The sequence below is a fragment of the Notechis scutatus genome, chromosome 1, assembly GCF_049901735.1.
Source record: "Notechis scutatus isolate UNSWTSFEM ecotype Mainland chromosome 1, rNotScu1.2, whole genome shotgun sequence".
Taxonomy (NCBI): Eukaryota; Metazoa; Chordata; class Lepidosauria; order Squamata; family Elapidae; genus Notechis; species Notechis scutatus.
In genome coordinates, this window is record NC_142009.1 from 271,289,040 (window position 1) to 271,305,503 (window position 16,464).

Here is a 16,464-nt window from a genome sequence, read left to right on the forward strand (position 1 = left end):
TCAATTTCTTAACAGCATTTTCTTTTTGTCTTAGATTCTCTTATACCAATTCAAGAGAGTTTGTGTCCGGGATCTGAATCTGACACATTATCTAAGCCAGAGTCAACAGAGCATTTTCCATCTAGTTCTCCTGGTGAGAGAAAGATTTAAAACCCAAACTCTTTTCTTTCTCTTTTCTTTTTCTATTTCTAATTGCTTTTATGACTATGGAAAAAAACAAAACAATTTATACAAAGTGGTGCTGCTATCCCAAGCCTTAAGGACCTGGATGTTCTGTCAGGCCTTGGGTTAAGATATTTGGAGCCACTTGATGGATATGTTTGTATTTGTTTTTGATGTTTGTTGAATTCACTAGCTTATTTTCTATTATCTGTATTTTACTGCAACATCTTGCTATGTTGTGACCCATCCAGAATTGATCTGGAGTCAGCCAGTATTTAAATTCAATAAAGCAGCAACAATATAATAATAATAATAAAAACTGTTAATGTTATTTCTTATCAATTTTCCGATGAAGGATTTTGAGGCTTCCATCTGGGGATAAAAGTGGTGATGTTCAGTTTTTTTGCCAAAAAAAATGTTTTATTTAATGTTGCAGTAGTTTATCCCAAAGGTCAACGATGACCTGGACAATTGAGAATTTCCATAGACAGTTGCAGTTGTTCAGTTTTGCTATTCAAATGGCAACAAGTCCATTTTCTTTTCATGATGTAATCTCAGTAGCTTTCAACTCATCTAGAACAATTTTAACTCTTTTTAAATTTCTTACTTTCCTGTGCAATTAATAACAAATATAGCTGCGCTTAAAGGTATTTGTTTTTTCTGGGAAGCCTGTACTTTTCATCTAAATGTTAACATATAAGCCCCCAGTTATCAGTTGGGTTGTTTCCAAGCAAAATCTTGATGACAAATTAATATTGCAGTTTCTCAAATTTTGTTGAAGACAAAGATAAACATTTTCCAATATGCCAGTATGAGTTTTCTGTGCATATGTGAACATACATTTTCTTTTCTTAAAAACTAGATGAATCAAAGCAAATTGCCCCTTAATGTAAAACTCTCCAAAAAGAAATGTTTAGGGATGAAAAATAGTTTGCTTCTCTTTTCATTCTATTGTGATTTTTAGACATTCTTGATTTGGATGAAAACCTACTCTTCCGTTCAAATACATGTGAATGCTATGCTGATGGAGCATATATTCGTATACATTGTCTGCAAGACAACCTTATATAACGGGAGAGCTGAACCTTCTTTCTGTTGGTAATGGGGGACAGATTTGTTACGGATGATGTCTTCTGCAATAGAACCTCCAGTGCATTATCTGGTCTTCATGATAGCAGCAATTCAAATGTTCATTGGCTTTGGTTTGCCTCTTCCGTATCTTTTAGATACAACAGATGCTTCCAGCCCAAGAGAGAAAAGCCTCCAACAAGCTGCCTCTGCTCAGGACTTTGTGCCACCAGAGAAGCCCCCACCCAAACAGCAGTGGATCCCAGATGACACTGAAGTCACATGCATGGTTTGCAAAACAGAACGCTTTACGATGGTAATTGAATTCCAGAACTGAGCCTGAGGTGTATAACAAAAGCTCTTGAATGAGTATTTATCTAATGTCTTTGGAGAACTTTATATATGTGTGGATTAAACAGTAACTGCAGGAATGCCGTTGCTCATTCAAATGTCTTCTTTTATGTCTCAGTTTAACAGAAGGCATCACTGCAGACGTTGTGGGCGGCTAGTGTGCAGTTCCTGTTCTACCAAAAAAATGGCTGTGGAAGCTTGTAAGGAAAACCCAGCTCGTGTGTGTGATCAGTGCTACAGTTATTTCAACAAGGAATATGCAACAACTACATTCCATGACTCAGAAATGTGTGTAAAGAATTTTTTCACATCTTTCCATTCTTTGAAATAATAGTTCTCAGTGTGAGAAATGGTTTTACTGCAGATTCCATAATTCCTGATGACTATAGTGATAAGGGATTTGTAGACTTTAGTTTAGAAGGCACCAGGTTTGGGGAAAACCTGTATTATATATATATATATATATATATATGGCGATGTTTTGACGAGGTCCCACTTGCCATCTTCAGGCTGGTGCTTTCGGTTTCGTGTTTGTGTGAGCAAAGCATGATCTGAGCTGCCGTCTCTCTATAAATACTGGTGGGGAGGTTGGCTGTGTTGTCATTTCTTGATTGGTTGATGGAGTTGATGTTTGCGGATTGGTTGGCTTTTTCGTAAGAACATGTGTGGCTGAGGTTTTGGCTGTGTGTCTATCAGCCTCCTGTGTTGTAACGACCTGGATAATGGGCTGTGTAATAACCTTCTGAGTTCTATTGTTTTGACATCCTGGGTCAATAACAGAATATACCCGTGTAAATCTATGAATGTGTGTGTGTGTGTATGTGTATGTATATGTATATGTATAATTGTTGTCTATAAAAATTAGCTTACTTCGTTAGTTTTTTAATGGCTACATTTTGTGCAGGAACATGTCTTCACATTTTTCTTTTTCTTTTTGGTTTGTGAATGTTGGTTCTGATAGTTCATGAATAAAATGGACATTGTTTAAGAGCCTGGCAAAGAAGAATGAACATGTTAGAGGCTTTTTTTAGGAGGCCACTGATAGAATGTTAGAATCATGAAAAGAGATCTCTTTTTCTCCAACATACATTTATGTATTTACAAATCTTATCTTGCCTTTTCTGAGACAATCTGAGTGGACATAAAACTACATATTAACAAGATCAAATCATAAAACAATGCTGAAAATATTATAATAGTAGTACTCTAGTACTCTCCCCCCTCCTATGTAAAATAACAGCACCAGTGGAAGTGCATATCTGCTCTTAAACATCTTCACAGTCATTCTTCAGCTTGAGGCAAATTGAATTATAGTATGAAATTAATTCGTTGATTATTGTGAACAAACCTGTAGGTATTTCCCCTTCCACTTAAGAAGAAACTATTAGTAGGACAATGCAAACAATTAAAAGAGGTACACATATTTGGTTTCTCTAGTGCATCAGTCCCCAACCTTGCCGGATTAGCGTGGGTGGGGGAGAGGGGAAGCTCCATTTGCGCGTAACTGGAGTTTCACGCGTATGAGTACCTGCTCATGTTCTTCCGCCACTTGCGCAGCCCAGTTCTGAGCGGACTGTGGTGTAGTAATGGGCCATGGCCTGGAGGTTGGGGATCACTGCTCTAGTGATTCTGCATACAGCTAGAGGATAATCTTCAAACAATTGCTATGATGCTTCCAGGAGACCTGCTGTGTTCATAGGCTTTATATAGTCTTCATTTCCAGGGCTTTTCTTTAGTGAAGGAACCAGTTTATAAGAAAAACATGTGGTTTAATTTCATTAGCTACTGACTGCAGTATTCAAATTTTATAAAGTTTTCAACCTTATTAGAATGGATGTGAAGCATCTTTCTTTTCTTTTTAATAGTTCCAATGAAGAGGAACAGAATCAAGAAGGTGAGGACACGTAATAGGTTATGTTCATAATGCTACATCTCTCTCTGGTACTTGCCTATGCCTATGGGTAACAACAACAACAAAAAGATGCAAGGAAAACCTTGTTGAGTCTTAACAAGGAATCAACAACTCAACTGTAGTAGAATTGTAAACCTTCTAGTCTGTGTTGCTGAAGGACTAATAAAATGGATGAAAACATTAATTAAACTAGCTGCCTCCTAAAAATATTTCAAGATCAGAAAGCTGAGCCATGATTCTTTATACTTGGTTAAAAATCCCTTATTCTAAAAATACTTTTTATAAAGAGACACTAACCAAATAAATGCTATAATTTTGCAAAAGTTTCAAGGCTGCCAGAAACAAAACAGTGCAAGAAAATATCATCAGTATACACTCAAGAGAAATAGCAATGGATAGCATTTTTGTCATAATCAGTAAAGTCGGGAACAAAGTAAAAAAAAAAACTGCTAGGAATTTAGCCATCATATTTTATGAGGTTTTATTGTTATTCCTGGAATAACATGAAAAATACAAGTCAGATATTTTTAAAGGCAGAGTATGTAGGGGGATTGGGGGAGTTTTGGGAAATATGCAATAAGAAAAAAATGCCCATTGCAATGGGTGAAAAATATAAAAGTTTAATGTTTAAGGAAAGAAAGACCATGTGCCAAGTTACTTTCCTATCAAGGTGTATTCTTCCCCCAAATTGCTGAGCTATTTGTGGAATATGGTTTCTTAACCTGAACTCATCTTAAAAGTGTTTTGTTGTTGTTCATAGCAGTTGTATCTTCTGATAATGAATGCTCAGATTACTCTGCAGTGGTACAAATACCAAAGCCAGCAGAATTTGAATGGCAGCTTTCTTTGATGGAAGAAGACAATAAAATGGTGCGCAGTGAATTCTTTTATGAACAGGTAAGTACATTTTCCTAAAGAGACCCTGTGGTGTCTTAGGATAGGCAGAAAAGACCAAGGGACATTACTGAGGTTTTAGAAAATTGCTGAAACAGTAACTTTGAAGGAGTGGACAAAAAATTTGCCAGGTCTCTAGATTATTATATTGCAGAATAGTTAGATATTGTTGATTTTTGGTTTGTTATGTTTTAATTTTTGTAAACTATCTTAAGGTCCCTTTGAATTGAAGTGGGAATAAACTGGATGGATGGATGATAGACGATAGACAAAGAGACCCATCTATCTGAAACTAGAGAGAAGAAGTATTGCTTCCTTAGCTTTTAAAGTAGAGAATATTCTGTAACTATGTTGGGCTTTGTCTCATGACTTGTTCCACCTAATTTATATGGGGCTCTTTTGGCCTCATGCACCAACAGAGGTGTCACTCTTTCATTCTTTTTTTTCTTTTCTTTATTTCTTTTCCTTTTCTAATATTCAGGCTCCTAGTGCATCTTTGTGTATTGCCATTTTCAAACTGCATTCTGACAGCATTGCCTGTGGTCAGCAGTTGGTAGACTATTGCTGCAAATTGTCTCAAAGCCTGGCAAACCCTGAAGTGGATGCTGGTCTCCTCATAGACATCATGAAACAGTTGCTTTTCAGTGCCAAAATGATGTTTGTAAAAGCTGGGAGGAGCCAGGAATTAGCTCTTTGTGACAGGTAAGATGTCCATAGGCCTCCTGAAAAACCTTTCCGTTGTAATGATTTGTTTCTAATTAACCTTTTTGTAGAGTTTTGCAAAATAAATCACAAACCAAAATAATGCCCTTGTATGTTTTGTGCAGTTTATTATATTTTGGGGGTTATGTGCAGAATTTATCACTTACGTATTTTAAAAATGTCCAAACCTGCCTTACCACATGACAGAATATATTTGTGCAAACTTTTGAACAAACAATACACTGATTTTCTCGCTTTCAGCCAATTTAGTTGCTATTAACTATCCCGGGCGTTTGATCTTAGCACACATTTATGTTAAACAGATACAGAGCTGAACCATCTATGCAACTAGTAAAATGGACCCTATTATATTTCGTCTTAAGAAGAATTCTTAATGCCTCAAGAAATCATAATGCCTTATTGCCTCAAACTTAAGAAAATGTTGCCTCAATATGAAAGAAAATGTTGCAGCTGGAATTTTTTCTCACAATAATAAAATTGTGTGCTATTCTGGATAAATTGGGAGCTGTTTTCAGGAGACAGCCTGAAAAGAAAACAAAAATAGTATGATCCCTGTGGTTTTGCCTCCTCTGAGTTGCAAGTTTCCTCTTGAAATTAAAATACAATTGAAGCTTTCAAGAACAAAACTGAGTAAAATGAATAAAACGCATTTCATTTGTTTCACTTTTTTTCTTCCCACATCAGTTACCTCAGCAAGGTGGATGTGTTGAATATTTTAGTAGCTGCTGCTTATCGTCATGTTCCATCTCTGGATCAGATATTAGAGCCTGCAGCAGTTAGTAGGCTAAGAAATCAACTTTTGCAAGCAGAATACTATCAACTGTCTGTAGAGGTAACACTATAGGAATGATGTAATTGTGAAGTATAGCCTATGGATTCCTTAACACACTTCTGTCTTTAGTGGAAAAGCATCTCTATGGAAAATAATTTTATCTTCATTCTCTTTCCTATCAAGGATTTTGAGTTAGGGTTTCAGCCTTAGAAATCTTTTTTGGTTTTGGTTCTAGATTAAGAAAAACTAATTATTATTACAAAGTAATACATAGATTAATCAAATATAATTAACTGACCAAATATTATTTTGAATGATTGGATCTGTAAGTTCTTTAATACATTTATTGTCCCAATATAAAATGTAATGTGCATTAGAGAGCACTTTTGCTGCTAGGGGTGAGCTATGTATCTTAAAATGTAAATTATTTGATACCTCCTCAATATTTGAGGAGACTACCTAAGATTTTATTTTTTATTCCATAGTATTCCTATTCAGATATAATTTATTAATCAGTTTCCTTTATAATCATTTATACTTACTTAATTGAGTAGCTGAAAACATTGCCATCCAGTTAACTTTCTAGGCTAATCTTTCCCAACCTGGTGTCCTTTTAATTCTGACCAGAGAAGATATCCACTTTTAATGATGTAGACCAGGGGTGTTAAACTTGCATCACATGGTGGCCCCGCCCCTGCCTGGTTTAGCAAAGGCGGGGAAAGACTGCCATGATATAGACAGTCATGATTAATTGTATTTCTTACCCTACTAGTGGTTAAACTAATTTGTATTTTCTTTACTAATTATCAGAAATATTTGGAGCTTGTTGCAGAACCCTCTCCTACTTCTACCTTAACATGCTAAAAGTTGAACTTGGGATTTTACTGTGTGCTCAGACTCTTAAGCTACCGTCCTTTTCCTATAAACTGTGACTTAGTCCTAATGTTATTTTAAAAAGTTACTCATTTTTAAGGTATTGAAAAAGGTATTCTGCCATCTGAGTTTCAGTAAACAAATGCTTCTTTGATAAGAAAATCTTATGAACAGAAATTCTCTGTAATTTTCTTCTTTTTAGTGAAAAGTGTATATTTCTAATATTTATTAGGCAAACAGTACCTCTAATGATAGTCAGTAGGCTTTTGTTGTATCTATAATGTATCTAAATTTCTGATACATGTGGACAGTACTTATAAAATGCTGTTTTAGTTGTCTTGGTGTACATTTTAAAAAAAACTTAACTATAGTAAGAATGACATTTTTAAAAAAATCTTAATTCTTGGTGGTTTTTAGGTTTCTACGAAGACTGGTCTGGACCCCGGTGGAGCATGGCATGCATGGGGGATGGCTTGCCTTAAAGCTGGAAACCTGACTGCTGCCAGAGAGAAATTCAGTCGATGCTTAAAATCACCACTTGATTTGAATCAGCTTAATCTGGGTTCCCGTCTGGTTCAGGAAGTGGTTCAGTATCTCGAAACCACAGTAAAACCCATTCTTTCTGTGGTAAGGCTTTAATCCTGCTGACAGCATTTGAATAACCTAGTTTTCACTGGGTTGTTAGGGATAAAAGACAAGACAATGACTTGTGTTTGTGTGTGTTTCTATGGACTATTTGAAGAAAGCTGTGATTAAAATATATATATTGTCTTGTTTTAATCAGCGGTATAGCAGATTGATCAGTTGTTAATTGCAGTAAAAATGTGAACTTGAACATAAAAACAAGATATGGTTCATTACTAAAACCTGCTGTTTTGTCAAAATGTGACAGATTTCCTCCCTAAGAGAACTAGAAATCTCCCATTCAGGAAGATTTGGGAATGAGGAAATGGCTTCCCCACTTTTTTCCTCATGAAGTTTCTGCTCTGCTTCACAAACCATTTCAGTTCAGTTTCAGTGGTTGTGGGGTACCTGGCCCATTTTCCACAAGGAGAAAAATGCTCTTGAATGTTTTGTTGATAAACATTCTGAATTCAGCCTGTGACTTCTGATTCTCTCCCTTAATAGCAGGATGATGACTATTTTGCCACTCTGAAAGAACTGGAAGCAATGCTGAGGACACAAAGCCTCTCTCTAGAGATGACACCAGAGGGGAAGATGCAACACAACAGCTATTATCAAGAATGCCTTTTCTATTTGCACAATTATGGCACTAATCTAGCAATCATTAGTTTTTATATGAGACATGACTGTATGCGGGAAGCTCTGCTGCATTTGTTAAATAAGGTAGGGAAACTGCATTCTATTGGAATCCGATTAAGGACTTAGAAAGTAAAGTCCATGCCTTTAAGTTGACCAAAACAAGTTTCATAACTTCGTATATTCTATTGGTTATAAACTTGTTTTTGTTAACCCTTGCAGTTTTCTTGGAGAATAGTCCATGGGAATGGGAGAGAAGGCGGCAAGTCCATCAACTGTTTATTCACTCATTTATTCACTTATTGAATTTATACTCAATCAAATTACTTCTTGAAAATTTCAGTTACGGTTATCATTAAACAATTAAAATATCCCTTGTTAAATCACCAACCTAAATGATAAGAAAACTGAAAAGAAATAAAAATAACAAAAAATGTGCATTTTAATCAAACTTTTGTTTGCCCAAATCTTCATTGGTACCAGTTGATTTAATAGTTTGATTTTTTTTACTGTTTAAGGAAAGTCCACCAGATGTATTTATTGAAGGCATCTTTATCCCAAGTTATAAAAGTGGAAAACTTCACATGTTGGAAAACTTGCTGGAAACCATAGATCCAGGACTAGAGAGCTGGGGTGTCTATCTCATTGCAGCCTGCAAACACTTGCAGAAAAAGAATTACTACCATATCTTGTATGAACTGCAGCAGTTTATGAAGGTAAGAGTTGAAATTTCTTCCTATAACATAAACATTGCAAAATTTACTGAGAACTTTACGCAAAAAACATGGTACTTAGCTAGCTTGTTGTAGTAGTTAAGTTGCTGGCCTAGCAACTAGGAGACCGTAAGTTTGACAGTAGATCACTTTTGGGCATGAAAGCATTAGGTGTCTTTGAGCCAGTCTCTCTCTACCTCAGCCTAACCAACTTCACAACAGCTTGTTTTGTAGAAAATGGGGATTTTATATTACTTTTTTTTAGGATATATACTTTTGTTTATTTGGAAGAATTTTTCAAAGCTGTTCCCAGTTAAAAAAAAAAAACCTGTTACCTCAGGTTGGAAAAAACTGCAGAAGAAAATTTTAAAGGCTAAGTAGTCTCATGGCCTTGGAGATATTTAATGTGTGGAGAAGATATTATGAATGGTGGATTTCTGCATTAGATTTTTCATATATGCGTATTCCTCTACATTTGAGGATTCTTTGAATTTGAAATGATAAAAGTCAAATGAGATTTCCCTTTGGACGTCTTTTAGAATTTTTCCCCTTCAAACAGATTTTTTGAAAAGGACAAAAAGATAAACAATGATGGATGAATGAGTTACAAAGAGTTCTGGGCATCACTTACCTCTTTCTCGGTAGTTGCAATGGAGATAGGGGGTTGCATGAAGTATCTAATAAAGATTTTCTGAGCAGGTTCAGATTCTACTGTATAGCAAAATATGTTAAGCAGTGGATCCCCAAACTCAAAATCAGTGCAGAACCTGTTTTTTTAAAATAAAGCTCAAATGTTATCTCAACTGACCAGATAGTATAATTTGAAAGCTTCATTTGTGTTCAGAAGCCTATCTGTTTTCCAGGATCAAGTCCGTGCTGCTATGACCTGTATTAGATTTTTCACAGAGAAGGCAAAATCTTACACTGAGCTGAAAGAAAGGCAAAAATGGCTCTTAAAGGTCAAGGATCATCTTAAAGTTTACCTTCAAGAAGTTTCTAGGAGTTCAGGAAGAAAAAAGGTTGCATGCTCTTTTCGCAAGAAAATGTCTGCTCCCGATGTATCAAGGTACTAACAAAAGTTGGGCAACATTTTTATAAGTCAACAATTTGTTATTAAACTAATTAGTAATGATATAATAAGATATAATTCAGGATAATTCATATAATTATAATTCATATAATTCTGCTCTTTTCTACAAGAGCAGACAGACTTACCTGAATGACTAACTTTAATGAGGGTTTCTAATTCATGCTTTGAATTTCATCTAACATTTCTCCTTTGGATGTTATTTTAATAATTATCTGCATTTATTTAGAATATGCACTGAAACATATATTCCCTAAATTAGGCACATCAATACAGTTGAGCTTCAGATGGAAGTAACAAAATTCCTCCATCGTTGTGAAAAGTCAGGATCTTTATCTGTAGGTAATTTACCTGTGTCTACCCTGTTTGGAAACAATCAAATGAAGATTGAGGTGGCTTGCAAGGTATGGAGTACCACTTAAATTTATTAGTGTGGTTTTACATATTGAAATGGAATATTGAACAGAGATTGGTGAACTCTACACCAAAATCATGTAGATTGTTTATTGAAGTTAACCCAAAGTCATGTATTATAATTTTCATTATGAATTTTGATTTGAAAGAACAGTGACTCAGAGAAACAGTATTTCACTGTAGTCTTAACATGGCAATTTGATGACTGAAATCCAGGAAAAAATAGAACAAATTGTTATCACAGCAGCTTTTCCCAAAGCTTTCATTCACTTGTATGTTACTCAATTTTTCCTTTTTTTCCCCTCTCTTTTCTGCTGCTGCAATTTTTCCTCAGGTCATGTTGGAAGGCAAAAACATTGAAGAAGGATTTGGGATTGCATTTAGAATATTGCAGGTATATTGAATGAAGAAGCTTTATATCTAACATTTGACATTATTTCAGATTATTTTTATGTAATTTTAGATATTTACATTTTAATAATACTTTTATTAAATATTACAGTTGAAAAGATAGAAACTAATACAAACTACAAAAAATATGTATGAGTTAAAAAGAAAAATTACAAAGTGCAGAAAATGAGATGAAAAAAATAGAAAATGGAAAAAAAAAGAAATATGTAAAGAAGTAATTTCCCCCTTCATCACAAGTGTAACTTATCACATTCTCTTAAAATACAATAAAAGCTCTCATATCTCATTTCTTAACTATAAACAATATCTTAAAACCTCATCATTCATTCCTGATCAGCAAAAGTCCATTAAGAGTTACCAGGGATAGTCACATATCTATTTTAATATTGAGCAAATAAACCAATTTTATATTCCTTCTCTTCTCTTTACTTTTAACTTGATTTTTAATCCCTTCCAATAAGTCCTAGAACCTGATTTCTTTTCGTTTTTCTCCTTTATCCTTCTCAGAAAACCCTTCAAAACCTTTAACAGGTGTCTTTCGTAAATACAGTATAGAAAAGTTAACCCAATCATTCTTTCAGTTTTTATTTGTATGTCCCTTTTAATGATCGAAACATCAACTAGCTTATTTCTATGTACAGTACATCAAGTTTCTCTCTAAGTAATACTTATTTTGTCCACCTTCTTAGGACTTCCAGCTGGATGTTGCCACTATATACAATAAAGTGGCTAGGCAGCTGGTGAAGCAGCAGAACTACAGCGAGATCAGGCAGCTCATTAAATGTATCAAGGAATCTGGTGCTGCAGATAAAAATGATGGGGACAATGTCATCCTCAGTTGCTTGGAGGAGTTTGATTCTATCCCTGCTGAGGTAACGTTGGCTTCTTTTTAAAAAAATATCTTTATTAGGTTTTAACATCTTACATTAAAATACCGTGTTTCTCCAACAATACGGCCTCCACCAATAGGAAGCCCCAGCATGATTTATTGGCATAAAATCAAATTAAGCCCCTCCCCCCAAATTAAGGCCCATATTAAACATGCGAAATGGGGGAATGGCGGGGGGGGGCTTGCCTTCCCTTTGCCTTCGATGGTAAAGTGAATTATTTTAAAACCTCCGCTCATCCTATCAGGGCCGTGCGAGCTGAGCAGAGCCGGGAAAGAGAAGGAGTGCGGCAGCAGCGGCTGTCACAGTATCGTCTCATAGCGGGCAAGGCTGGCAAGCTGAGGTGGCCGCACCAGAGAGCGTCACTGCCGACCCTTTTCTCTAGCCGATTCTGACTGAATCTCTATCCCGCTCCTTTATCCTCACGACGGAGTCGGCAGTGACGCTCTCTGGTGCGGCCACCTCAGCTTGCCAGCCTTGCCCCTTCTCTTTCCTCGCCTCTCCTCCCTTCGCCGGCAGGAGTGTGCGTGCCTGCTGCCACTGCCGCCGCTCCTGAGGCCATCTGGGGCGGGCAGGTGGGAAAGCAAGCAAGGTGGCTGCGCTGTCTTCTTTTTCCTCAGCGAAGCGCCGCCGCTTGCCGCCGCCACCTGCAATGGGCGAGGCGGCGGAGGCACCGAAATGTCACCAAGGCAACGAGTGCCTCCCCGCCGGGCCCTCCGCTCATCCCGCCAGGGCCGTGGCAGAGCCGCGCGCGCTGGGCAGAACCAGGAAACACCCGCGGCTTGCCTGCCACGGCCCTGGAGGCACTTCCTGTCAGCCTCGGCTAGAGAAAAGAGCCAGCCTCTTGGAGCACGCCGGCGTCTTTCCCTCTCTCTCTATGTATGAAAGAGCTCGCCTCGCTCGGAGCGTTGGCGAAGCACACGAGTTTTGCAGTCGGAGAGGGAGGACGCGGCGGCAACGGCAGGATGCTGCAAGTCAGGACCTTGCATTGAAGCAGCCCGGGGGCACGTAGCCACCTCCTCCAGCCCACCTTGAGGATTTGCCTTTTGTTGTTGGTATATACTTGGCTTCAGGCGCTCCTGTGGCCGCCTTCCCTTTGCCTTAGAAGGTAAAGTGAATTATTTTAAAACCTCCGCTCATCCCGCCAGGGCGGCAGAGCCGTACGGGCTGGGCAGAACCAGAAACACCCCGGCTTGCTTTCCGGCTCTGCTCAGCTCGCACGGCCCTGATAGGATGAGCGGAGGTTTTTAAAATAATTCACTTTACCATCGAAGGCAAAGGGAAGGCGGCACAGGAGCGCCTGAAGCAGTGTCTCCCTCAGGGCTCCGGTTGCAGGGAGGAGCCCTGACTGGCTGCACGTGGCTGCGCCAACGCCGCGGCGTTGCTGTAATGCTACGGCAGCAAGGGAGAAGGGAAATTAACGGTGGCGGAAGGTCTCCCGAACATCCAAGCTGTCGCCGCCCGCCCACCCGAGGATGCAAGGGGGAAATTAAGTCACCCGAAAAGACGCCCTAGCCGGTTTTTGGGTCAAAAAAAATAAGGCCCGGCCTTATTATGTGAGAAACACGGTACAAAGTAACTTAAAAAGGGAAACACTAGTTGTACTTCTTGTAGTGTTAGGGAAGAGACAATTGTATTTTTTTCTCTGTCTTACATTATTATTGAATATTTAGAAAGCCAAGCATAAGTCCCACTTTGTTAATGATTCTTTCATAGCCAATGAATGAGTTATGTTATCCTTGTGTCTTTAAACCTACAATTTGCTAATAGGATACCCAAGCACCCCATCCAGTGCTTAAATGAGGAGAGTTACAACATCTTCATTTTGCAAAGGGGTTGGGTATATGTTTATGCCATGGTTGTGGGCATCCCTTAAGTCTCACAATTAAGTCACATAGTTCATTAAAAGCTTCTTTAAAAAAAAAAAAAAAAAATTATTGGTTTTTAAAAACAAACATAAACAAACAAAACATAAAAACATCAAGCTATCTTCCATATGTGTACATACAGTGTGCCAGTTGGTTTACAAATTGTTTTGTGCTTCCATTTCATAGTCTTCAATTACAATTACATTGCATATAATCTCATATTTTCAATCAAAAATTAAATACCTTAGTATCATCATTAATCATTTGACTATACTTTTATTCATTCATGTTTTACAAGATAATCATAATTTACTTAGTTTATTTTATAACAGTTCATATTATCATCCCAAATCTATCCTAAAATCATTTTGTAGATATAATAAGAAAGAAGTACATCTTTATATATTTATTATTTTCTAAAAGTCTACATATTTCATTACTGTATTTTATTGTCTAACCATTGATAGAAAAGATCCCAAATTTTATAAAATTGTTTATCCTCTTGTCCTCTAATTTCAAATGTCAATCTACTCATTTCAGCACATTCCAATATTTTCTTAATTATTTCCTCCTGTGATGGTATTTTCTCATTTTTCCAGTTTTTAGCAAATACAATCCTAGCCGCTGTTAATACATTTACAATCAGGTATTTCAAATCTTTACTATATATTTCAGGTAAAATTCCCAATAAAAATATCTGGTTTCAAGTCTATATGTTTTTTTGTCATTTTTTCCAACCACATGTGGATTTTAGTCCAGTATTTTTTAGCATCCGCACAAGTCCACCACATATGGTAATATGAGCCGGGTGTCTGTTGACATTTCCAACATTTTTCAGATTTATTCTTGAACATTCTTGTTATTCTTGTCGGGGGGAAATGCCACCTGTAAAACATCTTATACAAATTTTCTTTATATGCTGTTGACATTGTCATTTTATCATTTTGAGACCACAATTTTTGCCATTTCTCTAAATCGATCCCATATCCAAAATTCTTCCCCCAAGCAATCGTAGTTTCTTTAACTTGTTCTTCTTCTAATTTAATTTCTAATAAATATCCATATAGTTTTTTAATCACCTTTTCATCAGTACCTGTCAAAATCTTATCTAAATCAGTCAATTTATCATAGAAACCTTCCATTTTAGAATCTTTATCATACCTTGAATGTATTTGCGCATATGAAAACCAATTCATCGTTATAACTTGTTCCTCTAGTTTTTAAATATATTTGAGTTCACCCTTTTCATTCAATTTTCACCATATCTAACTGTTTGTTCCTTTTTGTATATTATAGGATAAGAAAATGCTTCAATAGTCGATAACCAGACTGGAATTTTCAAATAACATTGTCTTTTAATCTTCTCCCAGTTTAACCACAGAGACTCCCGTATATAATGTCTTCTAAAATACCCGTGTGTTTTAGTTCCTTTATACCATAAAAAGCATGCCACCCCAACAACAAATCATGTCCTTCTAAGGTCAACAGTCTAGTATTTCTTAGTGTTATCCATTCCTTAACCCACATCAGATTTGTAGCTTGATAGTACAACTCCCAATTAGGCAAACCAAATCTTCCTCTAATTCTAGCATCTTGCAAAAGTTTTAACTTTATTCTCGCTTTCTTGCCTTGCCATATATATTTCAACACAATTTTATTTAAATCTTCAATGTAATCTTTTCCAAGCCTAATTGGAATTGTTTGAAACAAATATAAAATTCTGGGTGATATATTCATCTTGATTGTTGAAATTCTCCCTATTATTGACAGTTGTAAATTTTCCCATTTCGCCAGATCTAGCGCTATCTGCTGTTTAAGTTTGATATAATTATTCTCTTTTAATGTACTACATCTTGCTGTCAAATATATCCCCAAGTACTTGATCTTATTCGTGACCTGAATTTTCAATAATTCTGCCAGTTCTTCCTTTTGTCTTAATAGCATATTCTTTGTCAAGATCTTTGTCTTATCTTTATTTATTTTCAAACCAGCCACCTTTCCATCTGTCTCTAACTTTTCTATCAATTTTGATGCTTACTGTATCTTTTTTCAGTGGGCAGGACTTCATTTATAATTGCTTCCTTGATTCTCTGGTGAATTGAAAGCAATCTATAGGGGCAAGTATAAGCAACCATATCAGTGTAAGCAATGTTTAATGGTTCATCTCATGATCTTTCTACCATTTTTATTTTCTTGCTGGGATCTAGGAGTTGGATAATTTGATCCAGGATATGGACAGTGATGAAAACAAGGTGAGTAAAACAAAGAATGCTTTTTCCTGGATATGAAGTAATTTTTGGAAATTCTTATTTATGTATATGGTGTATTTGCTCATTCGTTCTTGTAGATACAATCTTTTATCTACTCCTATTATTCTAAGACTATCATATTCAACAAGTGTGTGAATGTGGTTACTGATAATTCTGTAGTAACATTGAACATGATGTTCATAGTGATGCATTCTGCTTAAACATTAATAGAAAGCTACTTTGAAATGTGCTGTTCCATGCATTTCCAGAATATATAAAGGGAAGCAAATATGTATCTCTGCCCTATCTGAATTTCAGATCTTGATTCATTAAGTGGTAGCATACTTGTAAGGTAACATACTACCTTACAATTTAATGACAGTGAGCATGGATATTGATAAATCAAAGTGTGCAGTTTTTCTGACCTAGGCTTCCTTAGAAAGCATAAAACACAATCTTAATCCTGACAAAACCTCTTTTATTTCCACAGCTGTGAATTACGTTCATTCACAGCCAGCTAGGCTTCACATACAGTCTGTCGGGTATGTTTATAAACACCCACCTGATCATACTTGGAATGCGGCCAGAGAACTAATTGCCAGACATAGGGCAAGGCCAAACTTGACACAGAGTCAAACAGCAATTTTCAAAGCTTGAGCCGACCAAACAAAATAATCACGTCCCATTCACTCCTCTTTTATGTCCTATGGGAAGGGCCAATCATCTCTGAGGTGTGGCCTTACTCCTGAGTTGGCCCTGCTTTCTCAATTGTTCTTGTCTTCTGCTAGCTCTGTGCATGTGCAGGCTGGGAACCGGTTCC

At 36.7% G+C, this 16,464-nt stretch overlaps 1 protein-coding gene across 3 annotated transcripts in view; it reads left to right on the forward strand.

Annotated features, from left to right (window-relative positions):
* Positions 1-16,464, forward strand: part of ZFYVE26 (zinc finger FYVE-type containing 26) — a 53,144-nt gene that overhangs the window by 33,949 nt on the left and 2,731 nt on the right. For all 3 annotated transcript variants that reach the window (XM_026671150.2, XM_087951574.1, XM_087951575.1), the window contains 15 exons: positions 35-133; positions 1,389-1,546; positions 1,700-1,869; positions 3,447-3,475; positions 4,254-4,390; positions 4,869-5,089; positions 5,795-5,942; positions 7,173-7,382; positions 7,884-8,102; positions 8,534-8,731; positions 9,592-9,794; positions 10,078-10,219; positions 10,564-10,623; positions 11,330-11,512; positions 15,603-15,647. In XM_026671150.2, coding sequence (XP_026526935.2) covers positions 35-133; positions 1,389-1,546; positions 1,700-1,869; positions 3,447-3,475; positions 4,254-4,390; positions 4,869-5,089; positions 5,795-5,942; positions 7,173-7,382; positions 7,884-8,102; positions 8,534-8,731; positions 9,592-9,794; positions 10,078-10,219; positions 10,564-10,623; positions 11,330-11,512; positions 15,603-15,647 — 2,222 coding nt within the window. The remainder of the gene's footprint in view (positions 1-34; positions 134-1,388; positions 1,547-1,699; positions 1,870-3,446; positions 3,476-4,253; positions 4,391-4,868; positions 5,090-5,794; positions 5,943-7,172; positions 7,383-7,883; positions 8,103-8,533; positions 8,732-9,591; positions 9,795-10,077; positions 10,220-10,563; positions 10,624-11,329; positions 11,513-15,602; positions 15,648-16,464) is intronic.